The following is a 23,916-nucleotide window of genomic DNA, read 5'->3' on the forward strand; positions in this document are numbered from 1 at the left end:
ATTGGGAGGCAACCCCAGGCAGTCTATGCACTGCATGTGGCGTCAGGGCAGAAATGCAGGGTAGGTCAGGTAGTTGGCAAGGAGCGACAGTCCCATCCTGTAAGTGGTGATTAACATGGTCCTGAATCTCCTCTCGTACCTCATTCCTCCCTATGCTGCAAGGTTAAATGCAAGTTCATCTTCCTCCACAAAAGCTTCTCTGACGTTTGCAGTCCATGAAAACTATCGTTTTGTTGGAACTAAAAAGCACAACTATTTGCCTCATTTATCAACTAATCATGTTCCACCATGTACAGTTATATTGTATTATCTTGCATCTTTGTTCAACTTCTAAGTGTGTGCATGCCATGTCAAAAGTTAGACTACAGAATAATTTGTAATTAATTTTTGTAATTTTATATGGTATAGTTTGTGTCACAGAGATAATGTAGGGAGGGAGTCAGACCCATTTCCTGAGGCATGACAATCTTCTGGCTTTTTCTTCCCTTTTAGATTCATAGAACTACAAATACTATCAGTCATCATGCAGGAATAAACAATACTGCTAAACTTGTCAGCTTTTCCATCCTTCCCAGATCTTTGTTTTTAGCCCAGTTCTTGGAAAAAGAAGGCTTATCAAGGCTTCTATTTTTCTTTGCAGTATTATATTTGCTGTGCCAAGGATAGATTATTGAAATAAAATCACGTATTTTAGAACTCAGAAAATCACATAATTGTAAAAGAATTTTATAATTTTCGTCTTTGGACCTGATACTATATATTGAAAATATTTAACTAGATTTGCTCAAGGTTTAACCTTTTGTGACACTGTCACCAATAATATTGCAAAAAACACGGTAGACTTTAAGCAAAATTTTAAAATGTGCTGATGTATCTTCTTGACTCTGTTTTCATTTTTCCAGGAAACCACAGTATCCTCCAACTTTATCTTGTATTTAGGTAACCAGTAGCTTCAATTTCTTCCCTCTGATTATCAAGGTTTGTGTCTGGGGAAAAATTTTGCTTTAATTACTTAACTATCTAAGAATATTTTAATTTAATGTTTTTTTCCCAAGAGAATGAACAGTTTTATCTGATTCTACCAGCCAGGCAGACTTCATCACCCTTGGAGGAGCTTCGCATGAGCAAGTTTGGAGGGGAAAGAGAGAATAGGACAGAGTGGTGGTGGTGGTGATAACCTAAATGGGGGGGACTATACAACTTTGGCATCAATCTCCTCTAGCAACACATTTGGCTTAAAGACTAGGAGCAGCAATATCTTCAACCAAAAAGTCCTGATAAGACATTGAGTACCATCCAAACGCAGAACTAGTCACTGCTACACAGTCCATCAGGGCAGACATTTTCTAAGAAGAATTTCACATCAATAGTGGAGACACCCGCATCAAGGAAGGCTGGTTGTGGATGGTTGCTAGGCACAACTTCCTGAGCAGTGGTTATACTTTCTATAGATATTACAAAAGGCAAAGAGTGCATTCGTCGTCAGCAAGCATCCACCCTGAGAGTCTCACTCAGTCAAGAAAGGATGATGTTATAAGAGGAAAGCTTTAATGCAGAAATATAAATTGGCAGCTCTCAAAATACCTGTGCTCAAAAACCATTCACTAATTAAAGAATAGCTATCCATCACCCATAATACGTTTATTAGGATTTAGCATCAGTAGGGTTCAAATTTTAGAAAATTCTGGTGTAAAAACATTGTAAATCTTCCAAACAATGTAAGAATTCTGGCTGGCTAACTACATGATTATTTTTTTTCATCGTTATTTATCCAAAGGCTTGAAACCTTTTAGTTTTACCATGTGCTAAAATGACAATATAAAATTTTCAAAGTTTTGTTTAAATTGCATCATTTTCTTGCATGTAGAAAAATGATTAGAAGTATGTAGCAATTTTTATGGAATAGCCTGTTGTTGACATTTGATTTGGGTCACCTCAGAAGTCCTGAAGAGTACAGTGTTTCCTAAACTGTAGAAGCGGAGGAATATTCCTCCCTATCACCTAATAGAAGAGAATGTTTCTAATCCAGGGACATCTTCATAAGCCTTTCTCTACATAGAATATGACAAATCCATCTCTATAACCCAGATCAGTTGTACCAAATGGCAAATCATTTTGCCACCCTGAAGGGCAGACACTGCACCGAGTGTCTGGTGGATGGTGGTGTAATTCAGAAGCATGTGGCAGTAGTTTTGGAGTCACCACTGTATTTAACATTAACCCTTGGCATCTACTGCCTGTAATTATTGTAACAATGGAGGAAATGAAGACTGAGACAGATGTTTAGGGCAGTGGCAGAAATGGCAAGGGATGTTCCTTCAGGAGAAACGTTAGCAGAACTACCATAGTTATGCCTCTGAATAGCTCTTCCTCTTTTTCCAAGGCCTAGAAAATATTCAGCAGATTTGCCAAACACAGCAGATTTGCCACTGAAGAACAGAGGGTTCAGTATTTCAAAACAGAAGATTTTAAAACGTGGCTATTGAAATGATTTCAAATCAATGTTTTTAAAGGTTGTCATTTCGTTGTTAAATTTTTTTAATTAAAGAGAGAATATTTTGTATTCACATAACAGAAAGTTCATCCTGCAGGATTAGATGCACAATATTCCCCTAGGTTTTTGCCTTCCATTACTCATGTATAATTTCAGCCTCCCTGCACACACCTGCATCCTCTTGGACGTACTTCTCTGCTCCCTGTGGCTCGTCTTCCGAGCACCATACTCCTGATCCAAAGGGACACTGGTTTAAAAAAAAAGCTGTAACTCTTTAAGTTCTACTATTGCCTCGGCAACGGCCATCCATGGTGGGTATCACATAGCTTTTTGCTCCATATTACCTGACATGAGAGCTTCCCTGGTGGTTCAAATGGTAAAGAATCTACTTGCAATGCAGGAGACCCGGGTTCGATCCCTGGGTCAGGAGGATCCCCTGGAGAAGGGAATGGCAACCCACCCCAGCATTCTTGCCTGGAGAATTCCACAGACAGAGGAGCCCTCTATGGGGTCGCAAAAAGCCGGACACGACTGAGAAGCTAACCCTTTCACCTGACGTGATGTAAAAAGATAGGCACTAAGTGAAATCATGGAAGAGTTCTTAGTTCTGAGGCTGCTCTGAACTAGTTAACTCAAAATTTCACAGAATAGAGGCATCTCAATTTTATAACTTTGAAAGCTAAATTTACATTGTTTTGAAGGAAGCCAAAAGAAAACAGTGTTCATCATAAATGCTTATTTTTCCTTCAACACAGGCCCACCATCACGACCATCACTATGACCGATGGGGACTATGATTATCTGATCAAACTCCTGGCCCTTGGAGATTCAGGGGTAGGGAAGACAACATTTCTTTATCGATACACAGACAATAAATTCAACCCCAAGTTCATCACGACAGTCGGGATAGACTTTCGGGAAAAACGTGTGGTAAGTTGTTAACCATACTGTTAACCGGTTGCTGATCTTCCCATATATAAACTAAGAATTGAGAAAATATGTTTATTGCATTGCAAGGTGTCTTTTATCACATGAAATTCATAACCTGTCACTTTGATCCAATTTGAATATTATATTTTACTGTCTCAACTCTAAATAACGTTTTGCTTAGAAAAAATCCAGTGGCACTTGTCTCCAGAAGCACACAGAGCAACTCAAATAAATTATTTATGGGTTTATATAGTGTGTTTTCTATGAATTCTTAAGGAATCTTTCAAAACATGAATTCGTTATCTAAAACCATTAACTCTTGATCTAAGTTTCTCAATAAAAACAAAGTGTTCATTTCCCCGTGCTTAAGAAAGAGGTTAAAAGGATGATTGGCAAATAGCTGGAACATGAGCGTTGTGAGTTCCTGCTGCCTTTTTATTTATGTGTAGACTCAGCCATCAATCACTAGCTTCTTATGAACAGAATGTGAGACCAACCCATGCTATTTTTCAAGATAAGAGAGTTAAAGTGAGAATCACAACCACTTCCTTCCGCTGTGCTAGACGCTAATGACAGGAGTAAGGATATTGTGACATGTGAGGCGTGGAGCATAGGCCCAGGAGCTGAGCCCCCGTCGCTGCCTCCCGAGGCGTGCTTGGGCGCCAAGATGGCGGCGGCTCCGGTTCACGTCCGCGATCCCCTCGTACCTCGAACGCCGATTCACTTTGCTCTATTTGTCGTATTAGAAACCAGTACAACATTGTAAAGCAACTATACGCCAATAAAATCTTTCTTAAAAGATAAATGCACTCATTCCTCAAGAATCGGGGATAAAAAAGAACAAAGAAAATGAGGATTGAGAAATTAAATCATGATTTCTTAGAATGTCCTTGTCCCTTATCTGAAACGTCAATACTGTAGTCTTAGCAAATTTGCTCCCAATCATTCCAGGGTATTTGTGTGCCTTCTCCCTTCCCATATGTCTCCACAGATCTAGGTGTAAGTCCTTGCAAAGTTTTCCCTTGAAAATATTTTCACTAAACCATAAGTAAGGGAGCTAGATAATATGAAAATTGTTATGCTATGTCGTGTCCGACTCTGTGCGACCCCATAGACAACAGCCCACCAGGCTCCCCCGTCCCTGGGATTCTCCAGGCAAGAACACTGGAGTGGGTTGCCATTTCCTTCTCCAGTGCATGAAAGTGAAAAGTGAAAGTGAAGCCGCTCAGTCGTGTCCGACTCTTAGCGACCCCATGGACTGCAGCCCACCAGGCTCCTCCGTCCATGGGATTTTCCAAGCAAGAGTACTGGAGTGGGGTGCCATTGCCTTCTCCGGAAAACTGTTATACTTGGTTTAAATTAAGAACTCAAAAAGCCATCACCTATAAAATTTAAACTTTTCTAAAAAGAGCCTTTGAAGAAATGGGTAAAAAGGGAAGACTTGGAAGAGCCTGTGTAAACTTATTGAGCAATCCTGTGTGCACTTCATGGCTAAGTCTTTTTGAAAGTCCCAATCCACAGTAGAAGATACTCAAGTACTTGTAAAATATTTTACTGTTTTAAAAATTCCTTCAAATGTGTTATTTCACTTAAGTTTGCAGTAACTCTGTAAATTAGGAGATTATGGGTCTCAATTTGCCAGTAAGAAAGTAAGATTCTATGAAGTTAAATGAAAAGTTGATATTCGAACCTCGAACTTGGGTCCTCAGTCGACTGTTTGCTGCTTCCTTGAGGAAATGACAGAAGGTGTCTAATTTAAGTTTGCAGGATGCATAAATTTTGTGGAAAACCATACTTACACTTGACATTTAAAAGTGAGAGTATATGTGATAACTTCTAGGAGAAAAAAAGCAAATATTTATTCTCCACTGTGAACTTTGACTATAATAATTGAGAAAAAATACGCGGAGTGAACCCAGGGAATTTGAATGCTGACAAAATCAAAGCAGCATAAACTAACGACATTTGTATTCTTTCAGGCTTACAACACACAGGGACCGAATGGGCCAACAGGGAAAGCGTTTAAGGTGCATCTTCAGCTTTGGGACACTGCAGGGCAAGAGCGGTAAGAGTGAATTATTTTGTTTCTAGCTACAAATAGCTTAGAAAAATTTACTTTAATGTCAGTGTGTGTTTGTACAGTGTGTGTGTGTGTGTGTGTGTGTTAAGTTGCTTTAGTCATGTCAGACTCTTTGTGACCCTGTGGACTGTAGCCCGCCAGCCTCCTCTGACTATGGGATTCTCCAGCCAGGAATACTGGAGTGGGTTGCTGTTTCCTCGGGCAGGGGCTCTTCCCAACCCAGGGATCGAACCCATGTCTTTTATGTCTCCCGAACTGGCAGATGATTTCTTTACCACTAGTGCCACCTGGGAAGTGGTATTGTATGTGCCACTTTAATACGACTACGGTATGTGAACTTGAAAAATGTAAGGAAATGCAACTCTCCTCCTGGTTTCAAAATAGACATCTATATCAACAAATAAAAATAAATTATCTGTAGTGAATTAACCATAACTAGCAATTGTGTATTTGGTGCAGATTGCAAAAATCACATTTTCAGAAATCTCTGTGAAGATTCTTATGCATTGTCTTTGTACTTTGTGATCATTAAAAAAAAAAATCCAGAATTTAATTGAACTGGGGTGGAAAATGAACATCGTTACAAGTGCTACTTGAAGAGTGAGTTGAAGGAAAGGGTGTTAATATATTTTTCATCTCTTTCTGTCTTTACACACAGCCATGCATCCTGTACCATTTGACTGACTTTACTATGATTTCGGTCACATCATCACTCTCCAGCTGGAATGTTTTATTCCTTTCCCACCATTCCTGAGCCTCTCCTTTCAATAGGCCTGGCTCACATTACACGTGCCTGGTGGGGCTTTTCCAAACTCCCCATCTGAAACAAATTCCCTCTTTCTTGAATTCTTACAATGTCTATTCTTCCATGCCTTGGGAGGCTGCATGCATGCTAAGTCGCTTCGGTCATGTCCAACTCTTGGTGACCCTATGGACTGTAGCCCACCAGGCTCCTCTGTTCATGGGATTCTCCAGGCAAGAGTCCTGGAGTGGACTGCCATCATGCCCTCCTCCAGAGGATTTTCCCTGCCCAGGGATGGAACCCAGTCTCCTGTGTCTCTTGCATGGCAGGTGGGTTCTTTACCACTAGTGCCACCCGGGAAGCCCATCCATGCTTTAAGTTACTTTAATTAAATAAGTTAATTAATTATATACCACCTTTGTAATAAGACTTCCCTGGTGGCTCAGTGATAAAAATTCGCCTGCCAGTGCAGGAGACACGGGTTTGATCCCTGGGTCAGAAAGATTCCCCTGGAAAAGGAAGTGGCAAACTACTCCAGTATTCTTGCCTGGGAAAACCCGTGGGCAAAGGAGCCTGGCAGACAACAGTCCCTGGGATCGCAAGAGAGCTGGACACGACTTAGTGACTAAACAACAACATCTTGTGGTAAGGCATGTCTTTTATTTTTGTCTCTAACGGCTGTTCTTCAATCCACTTGTGGCCTTCTCACCCCAACACAATTGTGAGCTTCATAAGAACAGAGACCATGCTTGTTTCCTCAGCCTTGTCTCTGGTGCAGTGACCCAGACAAGAGACACCCGGTAGACAGCAGTGTTGATTGTTTACAGCTGGGGGTGCGGTGCCATGATTTGAAGAAAATACATTTCTTTGAGATCCAAGCTTTCAAAGCGCAGAAGACCCCAAGCTAGTGCAGCTTTTCAATATTAGATGAAACAAAAATTGGCAATAGGTTGTCAGAGAAGATATATAGAAGGCACATACCTCCAAATTCTGCATCACATGTCTCACAATGTTTATGCTTGTAAACACTTCAGTCTTTGAAATGAGTCCAAAACATTCTCGCTTTCAGTGAGTGTAAACGCCAGGAGAGGTGCCGGGCCCTCTCTGTGAGCTCTTTTGACTGTGAATTCCATTTACACGCATCCTTCAACGCGGCTGGTTCCTCTGAAGTCGTTCCTCACAGGAATCTCTGTTCATATGTCAGTTTTGTTGTCACAAAGATGTATGTTTTATAGACCAATTTAATTCATTTTTGAAGAACTAATATGAGAAAATGTGGTTCCCATATGTCTTCGCACATGATATGTCGGCCTAGCATGATGGCAGGCTTCTCTCATCTGTCCCCTTAAGACAGCTGCTCTAGGAGAGAAATGGAAATACTAGGGATTGTCTTAGTAACACCAAGGTTATTCATCCCTTGAGAATTTTGCATTCTGTATATTAAAGTGTAGCTAAGCAACAAGATAAATGATGCCTCACACCTCAAGCCTGTGCCCGAGGATATCTGGCACTGTAACCCATGAAAGATAATGGTTATTGATAAAAGTCACATTATGGGAAGGAGGAAAAAGATCATACCCCTTATGTAAACCAAAAGGATGCAGAGCACAGACTTAGTTCTCAGTGAGGGAGAAAGAGCTATCATGTGCCCCTGGGATCTGTTTATTCATGGGGTCCTGGCATTCCACATTCTGGGGACAGAATGAGGTTGGTGGGTGGAGCTAGAAATAAATAAGATTACTCACGGAGTAAACCCTGGAAAGGCTTCCCTGGTGGCGCAGTGGTGAAGAATCGCCTGCCAGTGCGGGAGACACAGGAGACATGGATTCAATCCCCGGGTCGGGAAGATCCCCTGCAGGAGGAAATGGCAGCCCCCTCCAGTGTTCTTGTCTGGGAAATCCCATGGACAGAGGAGCTTGGTGGGCTACAGTCCATGGGGTCGCAAAGAGTCGGACAGGACTGAGCGACTAAGCACGAGCACAAGACCCTGGAAACTCCGGGGGCTCACAAGGGTCCTGGGGTTGAGTGGTCCAGGGTGTGAGCCTGGCTCAGAGCGGAATTGTCCTGTCCCTGTTGCTATGGATGCAAAAGTGTTTGCTCCAATGCGATCTATCCAACAAGCACGTTTTAAAGTAACTGTCATGGGCTGTGTTAATGAGAGGGGAGTAAGGCACAGTAGATTTGTCCTCAGATAAGAAACACACACACACACACACTTAAGAGAGGCCAGAGAACAGACTACTGTGGCTGACTTAGCCACACTCTTGTGGTTTAAGCAGGAGACAGTTTTGTGAGTACAGATAGTCCCCACAGAGAGAGAAACAACCATTCAATAAAAGCACTATAATCTCTGAGCTTCTAGTGACTGGTAGGAACAAATCCACAAGGATAAAATTGAGTAAGATTTTTGGTATTTCATAATCATCATGATTATATCCTACCAAAGAATCTTATTTTGGAAATAAATACTCTTAAATATCTCTTTTCTGTGACTCTATATTAAAAGTATTGTTTCTATTGAAGTCATTTACCTCCTTAATAATTTCATATCCTTTGCTATTTTCTATCTTTGTTTCTTTCTCTAAATCTGGCAAACACTTAATCATCAAAAAAATATTTCAGAGTCATGAAAACACAATGGATAGCGAGTTAAAAACACAGCTTCTTTTCTCTTGAAGGTTCCTGTATAGGATGGGATTTGGACAAATCAACAATTGCAATAAAGCTTCAGGACAGTAACAGGAAAACAAAGAGTGGCTGGTGGCTGTCAGATGCACCAGGAGGAGTCCATAACCCAGATGGCGGTGTTGGGGAGTCTGGGGAAGTGGTACTTCTATATATAAATATATATACTCATACACAATGTATGAGTGAACCTTTTCCTGGCGAACGGGGTGGGAGGTAAAGGAAGCCTGAAGGCAAGGTCACCCACAGGAATAACAGCGTGGGTGAAAGCCCAGGGGAGAGAGTGAACTTTCTAAGAACTTAAAGAAGCTCAGCATGCCTGTGGGTAGTCAGGAGATAAAGCTGGATAGAGGAGCAAGGGTCAGTTCATGCAGAGCCTTGGCGGATTACTGAAAAGTTCAGTCATTATCTTTAGAGCCAGGTTTCATCATCTAACATTTTTAGCAGAGGATTTATAGAATCAATAGGAAGAAATCGGGGAACAAGAGGACCCAAACAACACTGGAGACAGGAAGCCTGTTGAGAACGCTGTTGAAATTATCCTGGTGGAAGATAATGGCCTCGAAACTGGAGTAGTGGCAGGGTACGTGGAGAGAAATGAGAGGGTCAGGAGATATTTGTTGATTGCTTGTATATAACAGGTGAAGGAGAAGGAGGCTGTGGCACCCAGGGAGGATGGTGATGCCATTGATAGAAAAATCAGAGGGAGGTGAGTTTGCTTTCAAATATGTAAAGTTGCTGGTACCTTAGTTTCCTCCAAGTGGAAATACCCAACAAGTAATTGGGCATACAAAAAGCACGGCAGGAGAGATCTGGACCTATAAACTTGGGTTCAACATATACACCAGGATAACTGAGCCAGCAGTGTAGACTAAATAACTCAGTGAATGTACGTAGAGGATGAAGGGATCAAGAATAGAACCCAGAGGAAGCCCAAGAATCTACAAATAGGCCAAAATAGGTGACCAAAAAATTAGGAGGACATTTAGGATAGGATCTGCTTCTCTGTTGAGAGTCATGTGTCTTTCTTAAAACCAGTTGCCAGCTTCACTTCTTTATCAGTATAACCCAAAGCTTCTCTGGGCCCCATGTGTCATCTCCGGTTTGGCCCATTGCACACATTGAAGTGGATCTCAGAGCATCTTCATCTTCCCTGAGGATGCTGGGGTGAGGAGGGTTGGAGCAAGAGAGAGCAAGTGCTTACACTGCACATGATGGAGTATATTCTTCAAAATCCTCCCTTAGAAATGAGTGTTCTTACTTTCCCTCCTCAACTAGTTAAGTCTCTCTGCCCTTCCCTCCATCCCCCTAATCATAAAGTTTTCTTTTCCTTTCTTCACTGTCTTTCTTCCTTCTCCTTAAGAGACATGCATGTTTTATTCCCAAAGAGTGCGAATAAAAGCGTTCTCTCGCCAACGTTGTTTTTCCCTACAAAAGAACCCTAGTTCCAGCTGCTGACAAGTTGTGGTTCTCTGCACATAATCACAGGCACTCATTTCCAGCCTGCCATGTGCTAAGCTTCCTTCTGGCCACAGACAGGAAAATTGAAAAGTAGAAATTAAAGTCTCAGTCCTGAAGTGCCTTATATTTTAACTGTGGGCCACAAGATGCCTGTGAGCCAAAGAGAGAAGGATTCCAAGAGGCTGTGTAAGCAAGCGTGTGATTGAAGGTTACAGACTCTTGCATGCATGCCTGCTGTGGAACGTAAAGCCTCAACCGGATCTTAAATCTACAACCAGATTATCTCCTCTGACCCTTCAGCAGTCTTTCTGCCCACTCGCCCACTTGGGCGGATAATCCAGAGGGATGCCATGGAGAGTTCATATCTGAAAGGGACATAGTGTTGTTTGTATTGTCATCAGAGTATCCAGCGGACTAACTTTCGAAACTGTCCACTGTGTTTTCTTGGCAGATTCCGGAGCCTCACTACAGCATTCTTCAGAGACGCCATGGGTTTCTTATTAATGTTTGACCTCACCAGTCAACAGAGCTTCTTAAATGTCAGAAACTGGATGAGTAAGTGGGACTGAATAACTCCTGTTGGCCACGTTGGGACCCAACGGCTCTATCTGCTTCTTGGCCTCACAAGATGAAACCAGAAAAAGTCACAGGTTTAGTGTTGCCCGTGTCACCTTCAAAGTGGTGGCTTGTATGTGGCTCACCCAGAGTGGCTTGGAATTGGTTGTTCCTTTGACACCTTAGATGAATCACCACCTATGTGTAAGGACTTTATGATCGCAATGGACGGGCCATTCATTCCACTTGTGCAGTAAGTCTCGAAGGACTTCTCACAACTCAGCCAGCAGTCACGTCTACTTTGTCTAGCCTGGAGTGGACACACAGGAAGCACGGCATTTTCTGAGTAGGCACACTGGCACCTACAGTGTGGGCCCTTGCACATGGGTTAACTAAATAGTTAATTAACTCAGGGGTCAGTTAAGTGAGAAATTGTTTCAGAGCAGAGCAGCTGCATGAAGATACCATACAGTGTGTCTGTCAATAAGCTCACATTGAAATTTTACTTTTTTTGGACAAGTGTTCAGATATAAGAAAGACTGGTATAGAAAAATCTCCAGCTTTCATGGCAATTTAAACACAATAAAGCTTTGAATTAACCTAATCAGTTATTAAAGCCAGATTGATGTATGTCAGCACAGAAGAGTGGTATTTCGTTTTTCCTTTGTTTAAAATGCATGTAGCACTAAAGACCATATTACATATACCAGTTTTGAACACACTGGGACACACTAGCAATCCCATGGGCTGGTGCTACTTATTTCTAGAGTTGTCGGGGCTGTCTGTGGCCAGAGGGCTATTTTTTGAGATCTGATCATGTTATCCCCCTACTCCAAGTCCTTCCGGGGTTTCCCACTTCACTTGGAATAAAATCCAGAGTCCTTTGCTGACCTCTAAGGCCATCAGGGAAGCCTGGCGTGCTACAGGCCATGGGGTCCCAAAGAGTCAGACACGACTCAGCAACTAAACAACAGCAAGGACCATCATCGTCGCTTCCTCTGTAATTCACTCTCACTCCGCCCCCACTCACTGGCCTCCAGCCGAAGGGCTCTCCTGAAAAGCACCGTCTTGTCTTGGAGCCTTTGGTCTCTGTTTCCTCCTGCCTTGATTTCTGTTTTCCTATTTACACCATTGTTAATTCTTTCACTTCCTTCAAGTTCTTGTTCAGACCCCATTTATCTCTTGGGAAAAGCTTTCCTGACTGCTCCATCTAAAACCGTTCTTCATCACTCTGTGTGCGCTCAGGACACTTTCTGCTTCATTTGGTCACTGCCCCCACCTGACATCATATATATGATATTATATCATATCATATTATATATTTCTTTGTTTTGTGGTTGTTGTTCAGTCACTAAGTTGTGTACAACTCCTTGTGATCTTGTGGACTGCAGCATGCCAGGCTTCCCTGTCCTTCATTATCTCCAGGAGCTAGTACTCAATTTCATGTCCACTGAGTCAGTGCTGCCATCCAACCATCTCATCCTCTGCCGCCCCCTTCTTCTTTGCTTACTTGTGGTTTTGATTCTTTCCACCTCTAGAATGTGAGCTCTATAAAGGTTCAAACTTGGTCTGCTTGTTCTGTTGCGATACCCCAGAGCAACTGGCTGAGTATCTGGCTGTGTAGATTCTCAAATATATGCATATCTTATTATTTCATATTACATGTAATTAATACTTTTATATATATATACACAGACTATATAATGGCTTTAAATATAAGCTCGCCAGCACAGTTGTGCTAGTGGAGAAAAATACCAACAAATTCTGACTTATTTATTTGCTTCTCCAAATGAGTGTTCATCCTAGGATCTCTCTCCATTTTCTTTTATTATTACATTTCTTTATCTAAAGTGTTATTATTAGATAATAGATAATGTTTTGTTTTTATTATTAGATAATATTAGGTAACACACCAAATGTTATTATTAGATTCTGGGAGATAAGGAGATAATAAGGTTATTCAGTTCTTTCAGAGTGATTTATTCATCATTTTTCAAGGTAGATGAGATGCTCCCTTGCTCCTAAAATTTTCCAGGATACTGTTGGGATTTAAGATAATTAATTGCCATTTCTGATAAGACTTTAATTTCTAATATCCAAATAACTGGTGTTACAGAGTCACTTCCTCCTCTGGCCTCAACAAGGTTGCACTTAGCATGCCTTGAGGTAGATGGTAAAATAGTCCCATAACCTTGAAAATATAGGTTGACAAGGCTTTTTTTTTATCATTTCTTTCCTTCCTCCTTCCCTTCCTTCTCCTCCTCCTCCCCACCCCCAATACCTCCCTTCTTTTGGAAAAAAGAGAAAAACAAATAACCTGTCTTAATATTGTTTCTACATGAATTTGTGGTGGTTCAAAAACACTCTGCTGTTATGAATCATTACCTTGGATTTCAGGAAAGAAAAATGTGGCAGCCTCCTGAAGGAAAGAGCAGACAGCCCTTCTACTTGAAGGGGCTTCCCAGCTGGCACCAGTGGTGAAGAAACTGCCTGCTAATGCAGGAGACAGACGAGACACGGGGAGGGGGCAAGATCCCCTAAAGAAGAGGTGGCAGCCCACTCCAGTCTTCTTGCCTAGAGAATCCCATGGACAGAGGAGCCTGGCAGGCTACAGTCCAGAGGGTTGCAGAGAGTCAGACACGACTGAAGTGACCTAGCATGCTCGCACATATACTTTAAGACCATGTTCTCTTATCTTCACTTATATTTGAGGAATAAATGGTCTGAAAAGCAGTATATTCAACTCAGGTGAACATTCCCGGATGTTCATTTCCAGGGGGTGCAGTGATAAAGAATCCGCCTGCCAATGCAGGAGACATAGGAGACACAGGTTCATTCAATCCCTGGGTTGAGATGATCCCCTGGAGAAGGAAGTGGCACCCTACTCCAGTATTCTTGCCTAGAGAATCCCATGGACAGAGGAGCCTGGCAGGCTACAGTCCATGGGATCACGAAGGGCTGGACATGGCTGAGCACACATCACCTCATCTGTGATGGCTGAGCACACATAATCTCATCTGTGCTCATCTCAGAGGACATTTCCCCACATGCAGAAGATCACCAACAGGTATTCACACAGGTGCTTCATATACACTCTTACTAGTCTTCACAGCCTGCCACCTGTGAGGCAGTATCTCCATGTTCTAGATGAGGAAACTGTGGCTGGGAAGGGTTAAGCACCTGGGCTAATTTAACTCATAAACAGCCAAGCTGGAGATGAACAATTCGATTAGGACCCTGAAGCATGAGCAGTCTTTTGACATCACTTGTTTATAACTAACTTGCTGGTTCCATCTGTTTTCTTTCTAAGGCCAACTGCAAGCAAATGCTTACTGTGAAAATCCAGATATAGTATTAATTGGCAACAAGGCAGACCTGCCGGACCAGAGGGAAGTCAATGAGCGGCAAGCCCGGGACCTGGCTGAAAAATACAGGTAAGTCAGCTAATATTCTCTCACACACTGCTGCTTAGTTAGGGGGCAAGGTCATGAGACTGATATTCAGAGGGATCCCCTTGATTCAGGAATGACAGATGAATGAAAAAGATCTCCCAGAGGAATATATGTGATGCTTTTAATGAAACTATTTAACAATAATAACCACTCATATTTACTAAATGCTTATTGTGTTGGCAACTATTCCTAGACTTTAATTTAACCCCTGTAATTATATATATGAAATTTAGAGTTATCCCATTTGATATATGGGAAATTGAGACACAGAGAAGTTGAGTAACTTATGGAAGGCCATATAGCTCGTGAGTAGTAGAGCTTGAATTCAGTCCAGGCTGTCTGAGATCAGAGCCCATCCTTTTGAGCATTGTATTCTACAGCCTCTCAATAGCTACAAAACTCTAAGGAATAACTCCTGACCTGGATGTAATACTGTGATTATTATCCTGAAAGTGAAAGTGTTAGTCACTCAGTCTTGTCTGACTCTTTGTGACCCCATGAACTGTGGCCCGCCAGGCTCCTTTGTCCATGGAATTCTCCAGGCAAGAATAATGGAGTGGGTTGCCATTCCCTTCTCCAGGGGGTCTTTCTGACCCAGGGATTGAATCCAGGTCTCATGCATTGCAGGCAGATTCTTTACCATTTGAGCCACCAGGGAAGCCCAATTATTATTATCATAGCTAGCTTAAATGTCAGAGTACAAAACATTTAAACACCTCAAGTAGTTAGAAACTGACTCCCAAGGCAGAAATTGTCATTCTTTTTCAAATTTAAGTACTTTTGCCAAATGTGACAGTTCTGTACCTCCTTGAGAGTTTTACAAATAAATGTACGTGTCTTCTTGAAACTTTGGATTCTAAATAAATGTAGATTGTATTCACATGAATAACCTATGCAATGCCTGCCTAATTTCTAAATCAGACTTCTAGATAATTGATTGGAGGGAAGTAATTGTTGAATAGGCTTCCCTGGTGGCTCAGATGGTAAAGAACCTGCCTGCAATGCGGGAGACCTGGGTTTGATCCCTGGGTCAGGAAATCCCCTGGAGAAGGGAATGGCAACCCACTCCAGTATTCTCGCCTGGAGAATCCCAGACAGAGGAGGGTTGTGGGTTACAGTTCATGGGTTCGCAAAAAGTCAGACACGACTGAGGGATTAACACGCTAATAGTTTAATGGCAACATTGATCATTAGTCTGGCATATTTGCCCTCTTCATTTTTAAAAAGTCAGTGATGATGCTTGGCTTCAAGTACCTGAGCACCTCTTGTAGCAATTTCCTTGCCCATAACGCTGGTTACGCCCACACGAAAAAGCAACCCATCAGTTTTCACTCACTGAGGAAAACCAAGGATGTTTTCCAACTCAGCCAGCAAAATCGTGATTATTTCACAATCTCTCAGCCAGCCATGTTTTCACACGTGTGACTCACTGGCACATCTTGTTGTATCTTTTCTGGTTCCTTCCTTGCAAAAATATTTGTCATCTCTTCCATGCTAGCATACCATATTTTGAAACAAGTGCAGCGACTGGCCAGAATGTGGAAAAAGCTGTGGAAACCCTTCTGGACTTAATAATGAAACGAATGGAACAGTGTGTAGAGAAGACCCACATCCCCGACACAGTCAATGGGAGCAGCTCTGGAAAGCTGGATGGGGAGAAGTCAGCAGAGAAGAAATGTGCCTGTTAGACTTTACCCCCGCCTCTGACCATCCAGAACCCAGGCAAACGTCACTTCCAAAAAGAGCAACAAACCCCACCATTGTTGTTGAGTAAACCGTGTATAACGGCATGTCTTTCTTTTCCTGCCAGAAATTTTTAAAAACCTGAATAGTCAACAGAGTTCAGAAGAGTTGACCAGTAATCCCTGAAGCCCCTCCAAACAAGATCAAAGATTTCCCAGTGTCATCGTACCATCATGGGTACTCAATTTGTTTTTTCATAAAGAAGATGAACATAGAAAAGAGTGTAGAAGAAGAGATATCAGTGGGTTTTCCATCAGAACCAAAATTACCTTGTCACACTGGGGACAGGAATAGGTTTCTGAAGGGAGAACACAGAAGGATGACTTTTTTTTAAAGGTTGGATTTACTTGTTATATAGAATCTGATTTGGACTTTTAGGTTTGCATTGAGGGGGACATATTAGCTAAAAGTGCATACACAATAAAGAATTCTAAGTGGTTCATTTAGAGTGACATTACTATGTATATCCTGTAAGCTGTGCTAGAATGACAACATTGCTGATAAGGTTACGAGAGGATGAATGTCAGACATCTGAGAATATGTAGGAGACTGTGTAATCATGCCATTTGTATATTCTTAATAAATGGCAGATAGACAAGAATAGGACTGTGAATGACAGAGGACAAGAAAAAGGCCCAGAGAGAGAGAGATGAAGGTATGGGAAAATGGCATTTGGACAACTGAAATTAAATGTGTCTCTTACAGATGTCTGGGAGAGTTACTTGGCCAAATTTCAGTCAAGCCAATTGGAAGCTGACATTATCAGTTGGCATTAAGAGAGTGCCCAGAGGTTTCCATTTCCAGCACAGTTTTAGAAATTGGTCTAGTGTTCAGCTTCTGGTGTAGTGTTCAGCTTCACATTTCACATTTCTTAGCAAATCATGATAAATAGTCACAAGGAGAAATTAAAGATTGCTGTTTATTAAATATCTCTTTATGAACTCAAGAAAAACTATTTAGCCTTAATTTTTTAGATAAAATATGCTGGTGATATGAAATAAAAAGTGACTATTAATTCTAAGTTTCTAATTTACGAAGTACTAGAAACTGTATCACATCGCTCCCCTCCAGCCTACACCCACCCCTGGCTTTGATTCAACTGTAAAAACACAGCTGTGTCACTTTGTAGATCAACAACTTCAGAATAATGATGGATCAATTTTATGGTCACTGAATTTCCATGTCATTCATCACAAAAAAGTTGATGATACCTCATGCCATATTGCAGTGTATTTAGCATCTGTTTTTATTTTGCCTGAGGCAAAATACCTATGGGTGAACTATATTTGGGAGTTGGCAGAGATGAATCTCTGTATCCTGTCTCACCAAAATTTGGTTAATGGCTTTATTTTTCCCATAATGCTGTCTTTTCTTTCTAAACATGATCACAAAAGCATTTTCCATTGGCCTATTCTTATGACTGTGTCGAATATTACATTGGTGTTTTATTTTAGCTTCTGATAAACATAAGCCATTCCTTTTAAATTTAAATGTTTCAGTCAAGCTTATCAATGACAAAGTCATCATATTCTGTTTTCTCTGTTTATTATGAGTATATGATTTTTCTAAAGGGTAGTTCCTCTTTGTAGAAAATTTTGCCAATTAAACTGCACTTATCTAGACTCTGTATATTTTTTGTTAAGTTACAAATGTAGGAAGCTCCAAATCCCAGTCCCCCACCTTTAACCTCCTCTATCAACCTCCATCTGGTACAAATCAGATTTTGGAACACAGATCCAAGGGAGTATCCAGCTGTAAGACCTAGACATGTGCCATGAATCAGGTAATTTGGAAGCTTTTAAGTCAGTCCCTTAACAGATTAACACAATCTCAGTGTTGACTGCCCAGGTCCTGGGATTCCTGCATGATGCCAGCTTCTAAAATTGGTCGTGAGGGGGTACTCCCTCCCGTGATGCGTTTCTCTCTGATGCTCTTCATGACCTCAGTGCCTGTGCCAAAAGGATATTAGGTATTAGCTGACATCAGAGATGTTTCCTCTGGAAGGAATATGAGCAAAACCAACATAAGCATTGATGTGGCAAATTTTGGTGAATTCTTGTGGTCATTAAATCGATTTCTCCTTTGGATTCAAATTGTGATGTCCCCTGCATTTCCATAATAGGAAATAATTAGACTTTCTAAAATCCAAGAAGCATTCTATTTTGGATATGTATTTTTTCTATTTATTTTCCAGTTATATGATTGATTTGCTTATGCCAAGATTCTGTCCCTGTCAGTTATTTAACAAGCTTTTTATTTAGGAACTATTTTAAGATTATTATTTGATAGCCATAGCACGAAGCAGAGGGTGATGATGCCTATAATTATAGAACTATTCCTATAAAAATAACAATTATTGGGTAATAATACCAAGAGGAACAAAATTAAAAACAGTCAAGAAAATTATTTTAAAATAGTATTCTACTTATAAATACTTGATCTAAAATATTTTATTCTCTGTTGAGTTTAAGACCCCAAAGTCTATGTAACCATTACTCTTTCATTATTTCAGAATTATTTATTCCATATAATTCATTTTATAATTTTAAATTGATCTGGAGCCATGAAGTATAAGACTGCTTTTGAAGAACTGCATTAACACCCAACAACATGTGTTACTTATTGTCTCCCAAATGCTTTAGTAAGCCATATTTTATTTTGGAGAATTATTTACAATGTATGTGCAGTTCTTTCTGATACAGAAACCATTTCTGAAGTGTTTACACTGGTTTGATGTTTACATTGTCCTAATCAGTGCCTCAGATACCTCCACGACCAAATTTGGCTATAGCCACATAGCTCGTTTCCTGTAATACCATGGTGTAGGAAGGGCTCACAGAGACATGAGTGCAGCTAAAGTTATTTTGATGTCTTCAGCAAAGGGTATAAGGATATTATTCGAATCTAAAGATTATTACCACCATCTCTTGGTCACTTTTTGGGAAATGGACATTTCTTGAGACTCTAACTGTGATTAGGTACAAGATTACCTTTTAATAAAAAAAAATAATCCTTTGGAAAATGTATCAGAGGGCAGTTGAGAGAACATGTCTGTCTTGTTGTGATGAGGATAAGAAGTCACAGATTCGTAGAAAAAATGCTGAATACTGGAATTTAACTTGTGGGTCTTGACATAAGACTTTTAAAACTCTGGCCAGTGACCACTCTAGCCAAGTTTCTATCATTTCCATATTATCAGCTATCATGCTACAAATAATTCAAAACCAGCATTTTACTAAAGTAAATATTTTCCCTGTTGTTTTTAACCAGATAGGACATTCTGTGTATCAGTGAGTGCTTTTGTTATGTTTGTAGTACAAGTTATTCTCTGCCAACCCATTCAGATAAGAATTGGGCAAGGGTTTTTACCGGCCCTTTCTTGTCTCCCTTATAAGAGAGAGAAGCTTTGACCATAAATAAGGACTGACTACATTAAAAAACATTTTAATAACAGCTGAAGTATTCTTTAAAGTGTAAATTTTGTGCACTGGGAATCAATAAATTTGATGAAGCTCATACAATTCTCACCAATGGAGTGGGTGCATTGGGTAGGAGAAACAATATGTGTAGAGAGATATAACTAGGTGTGGTATATAACCTGGAACTACAACTATGAGGGAGAATCCTCACCCATAAAGAATTTTAGAGTTTAAAACTCAAATTGTAAAGAGATCATATCGAAGTTTCTAGTTTCCTAACGTACTTAATAATTTTTTAAAAGGAAGATCTGTGAGCTATGTTAGCCAAAGCAATAGAAAAGTTGTCCTTCACCTTCTACTCCCAAGCTTTAAAGCATTAAAAGATATCTAATGTTTTTGAATATTTTAGGGAAAGCTTTATCATTTTTAAAGATACCAAGATGCTATCTATATTTAAAACTATTGTCTAGGAATTCGCCAAAAGCTATATTTTCTTCTTGATCTTTGACCAAAATGGTATAAGCTTATTTCTGGGAAGAGTGCTGAGCTCTTAAACATGGAAAGTAGATAATATGCTCTGAGTTGAGTGTTGTCTCAATGTTGTATAAATCTACAGAGACACTTGCCTCATAAAGTAGAACTGTTAGATGAATAGGAATTTTATGAACTTATTGCCTTGGAGTTCTTGGGTAAAGACCCAACCAGGATGACACTGTTGAGTAAGAACCATAAAGAAAGATTAGAGATTCAAGTTGTCTAAATAGAGTTTATAACTATGGGAGAACATGGAGAAGACCATACTTAAAATGTTGATTTTTATGTAGGGAAAAAAAAATAGAGAAAGGGTTATATATTTGGGGCTTCCCTTTTAGCTCAGTCGGTAAAGAATCTGCCTGCAAGGCAGGAGACCTGGGTTGGGAAGATCCCCTGGAGAAGGAAATGGCAACCCACTCCAGTATTCTTGCCTGGAGAATCCCATGGAGAGAGGAGCCTGACTGGCTACAGTCTATGGGGTTGCCAAGAGTCAGACATGACTTAGTGACTAAACCAGCACCATGGCAAATATTTACCTATTATTTTTATCTTCCAAGTAGAAGTTTAGGCCCTTAGAACTAAGCTAATAAAAATATTTAAATACCAAATATTTCATGATTGGCATCAAAATTTGAGATGCTTAGACCCATTTTATTTATCCTATCTGAATCTAATTTCCTCATAAATTGCACTTTAATTTTTTAAGAAGTAGCATCACAAAGGCCTTTCTGCAGAGCTCTTTTTCCGTATTTAGTGAGAATAACAGGCAAACAAACAAAAAGATGAGTACCAAAATAACATGGTTATTTTAAAACTTGTCATCTTTCAAAGAAAAAAAAATGAAGAAATCATCTTTGAATTATTTAAATTTGTTCCCCAGTTCCTTTTCTTTCCAACAGGTCTTGGAAGTCATGGCTATTATCCCTCAGCAGACTTAGTCATTGGCAAATTCTGTTGGAGCTGCAATGCCTGTTCTTATCCTAATGGATCCCTTATTTAACCAATGGCTATTATTGACATATCAAAATATTATTCATCCCTAGCAAAGCAATAACACATGCTTATCCTTACTCTTCTCTTCTCTAGGTTATTTTTTCAAGCACTCTTTGAAAGGAAGACTAGTATTATAGAAAGGAAAGTGTCCAGATAGAGGAATTTGGGAGCTGTGGGTATGTCATTAAATATGGCTTCTCCTCGTATGAGGCTTATAAATCCTGTGTAACTCACAGGGTTCATATCAGGCTCCAAAGAGAACATATGTAGAAACTGGTTTATAAATTAAATTCCATTTCACAAACTGACACTATTATCCCAAGCTAAGAATAATAAAAATATCACAGTCATACTTTCACAACCATATGTTCACAAGTGTTATAGAAGGCACAAAACACTAATTCTAGTAGAGATACTGGGAACTTGAAATGGATAGTCAGCTCTGGTCATTGTCTTTGATTGAAAATGTTTAATATATCTCAAGTTATTGAAAAAACAAATATGAGTTCTATTTCATTCTGTAGGTCATTTTGTATTTCTTTCAAGGAATCCAATTACATTCTACATAGTATATTAAAATTTGGTCAAAATCCTCCTTGTATAAACACGGCTTTGTGTCCACAACCTTGTAAAAGATACTGACTGTATCTGAAATTATTTGAGGAAAGTAAGTTATCCTGCTTAATGTGTTAAAAGTAGACAACATTTTGGCCTAACACTGAAGTGCTTCACTGTATCTCAACAGTCTACATTTAAGTGATATTATCCTCATTTTTAGGCTAAGCACGTTCGATTGTTTTGTCTGTCATCTACTCAGATCTCTGTTTTGTCTAGTGCTATGAATGTAAATTAAAACCTTAAACATGGAGTTTTTATTCTCTGTGCCCCTGAATAGACTGTGGTGCCTGACACACTGTCAGGGCATCATTTTGTTGTACCAAAGTTCTAGTAGCTTCAGAAATCAGAGCATCCAATGATTTTGTGGTGTGTGGGTTTAAATATTACAGTCGAGAACTGTATTCAGTGATTGTTTCCGCACACTTTTCAAATAAAAATGCATTTTTATCATTATTTTGTGTACTCAAGGCAATCTTATTTCTGTGCTGTGGTCAAATGTATGGAGGATGGGGAACATTTAGTGAATACCAGTATGGAAACCATTTCACGTTAAATGTGATGTCCATTAGGAACTAGGAAAGAAATGATTTAGATTTCGCCAAGTGATTTTTATCCATCTCTCTAAACTTTCTCAAGTGTGAAAGTGTTAGTCACTCAGTCGTGTCCAACTCTGCAACCCCATGAACTGTAGCTGTCCAGGCAGCAGGCTCCTCTGTCCAGGGAATTCTCCAGGCAAGAATACTAGAGTGGGTTGCCATTCCCTTCTCCAGGGGATCTTCCTGACACAGGGATCGAATCCAGGGCTCCCACATTGCAGGCAGATTCTTTACCATTTGAGCCACCAGGGAAGGCCACATATTATCTGTTTAAAGACTGAGATTTTCAAGAGAACTTTTCTAATAATTGTGAAGGATGCACTTATAAAATTGGCAGTTAACATGTTGAAGTTATGTCAAGGTTTGTCAATACTTCAACGTATTATAACCTATTTCTTTCCCATAAGAAAATGCTGAAGATGGTCATATCTCCTTTAGTCACAGACGGGGAACAGGACTGATGTTCAAGGCCAGTTCAAGACCACAACCATGCATCTTACTTTTTAACGTTCATTTGCAAAGTTGTTCCCAGAGTTGTTCTTCCTCCATATGTTACATAGATAAGCTTTGCCAAGATAATGATGAGTTTTTACTTGAAGATAAACAACTCTCCCACAGTAAGCAAATAAATCCTTGGCACCATTCTCTCAACTTTACTCCCTGGTAGCAGTAATGCCTGGAGAAGGAAATGGCAACCCCACTCCAGTACTCTTGCCTGGAAAATCCCATGGATGGAGGAGCCTGGTGGGCTGCAGTCCATGGGGTCGCTAAGAGTCAGACACGAATGAGCGACTTCACTTTCACTTTTCAGTTTCATGCATTGGAGAAGGAAATGGCAACCCACTCCAGTGTTCTTGCCTGGAGAATCCCAGGGACGGGGGAGCCTGGTGGGCTGCCATCTATGGGGTTGTACAGAGTTGGATACGACTGAAGCGACTTAGCAGCAGCAGCAGTAGCAGTAATGCCTGGAGAAGGAAATGGCAACCCACTGTAGTATGCCTGCCTGGAGAATCCCATGGACAGAGGAGCCTGGAAGGCTACAGTTCATGGGGTCACAAAGAGTCGAACACAACTGAGTGACTCACCACAGCAGTAATGCCACGTCACACAGGCAGAATCTTTTTTTCCTGGGTTCATCTTAAATAATTCAAGGTAAGTCATTAGAGATTTGCTTTTCCTAATGGGTTTATAGGGTGTAAAAATAGTCATAGCGTCCCCCATACTGAAGAAAAAGTAAGACCACCGAGAAATTCAACTGCAGTGGTAGGACTTATCTTTTTAAAACTGTATATAAGGTATTTGTAGGATCACAGTTTATGATACCAAGGAAAATTTTGTTTCCAATATGGATGGTTAGCTGTGCTGAAAGAATAGCTATAATAAGAGTGTGAGCATTACTCTTCTGTTAGAAACTCATGTAGGGGGCTTGCATTATGATATAGGAAGCCAACACACTAATTATAATTTGACTAAGGCTTTATTATAAGTACTAGAAAGATTTCTGAAATCATCATCGCTTTGGACCATTTTTGGAGGTTTCTGAGAGAAAGTTTGCTTTTTTTTTTTTTAACCAAAAGTTTCAAAAAAAGCAGCAGACTTCAATCTCTTTAATTT

At 40.2% G+C, this 23,916-nt stretch overlaps 1 protein-coding gene across 7 annotated transcripts in view; it reads left to right on the forward strand.

The window, feature by feature from the left end:
- The window catches only part of RAB27B (RAB27B, member RAS oncogene family), a 178,360-nt gene extending 156,201 nt beyond the window's left edge, over nucleotides 1-22,159 (forward strand). For 3 of the 7 annotated variants that reach the window (XM_086372446.1, XM_086372445.1, XM_086372449.1), the window contains 6 exons: nucleotides 903-978; nucleotides 3,250-3,424; nucleotides 5,404-5,489; nucleotides 10,844-10,947; nucleotides 14,258-14,381; nucleotides 15,898-17,764. In XM_086372446.1, the coding sequence (XP_086228572.1) occupies nucleotides 3,272-3,424; nucleotides 5,404-5,489; nucleotides 10,844-10,947; nucleotides 14,258-14,381; nucleotides 15,898-16,087 (657 nt within the window). In that variant the 5' untranslated portion in view covers nucleotides 903-978; nucleotides 3,250-3,271 and the 3' untranslated portion in view covers nucleotides 16,088-17,764. Of the gene's footprint in view, nucleotides 1-902; nucleotides 979-3,249; nucleotides 3,425-5,403; nucleotides 5,490-10,843; nucleotides 10,948-14,257; nucleotides 14,382-15,897 lie in introns of all 7 variants that reach the window. The other 4 variants (XM_086372448.1, XM_086372444.1, XM_086372447.1 and 1 more) reach the window with 2 other exon arrangements.
- The last annotated feature ends 1,757 nt before the right edge of the window (nucleotides 22,160-23,916 follow it).

This window comes from Bos grunniens, chromosome 24 (genome assembly GCF_055505025.1).
Source record: "Bos grunniens cultivar Pamir isolate PY7600 chromosome 24, Bosgru_T2T1.0, whole genome shotgun sequence".
NCBI classification, from domain to species: Eukaryota; Metazoa; Chordata; class Mammalia; order Artiodactyla; family Bovidae; genus Bos; species Bos grunniens.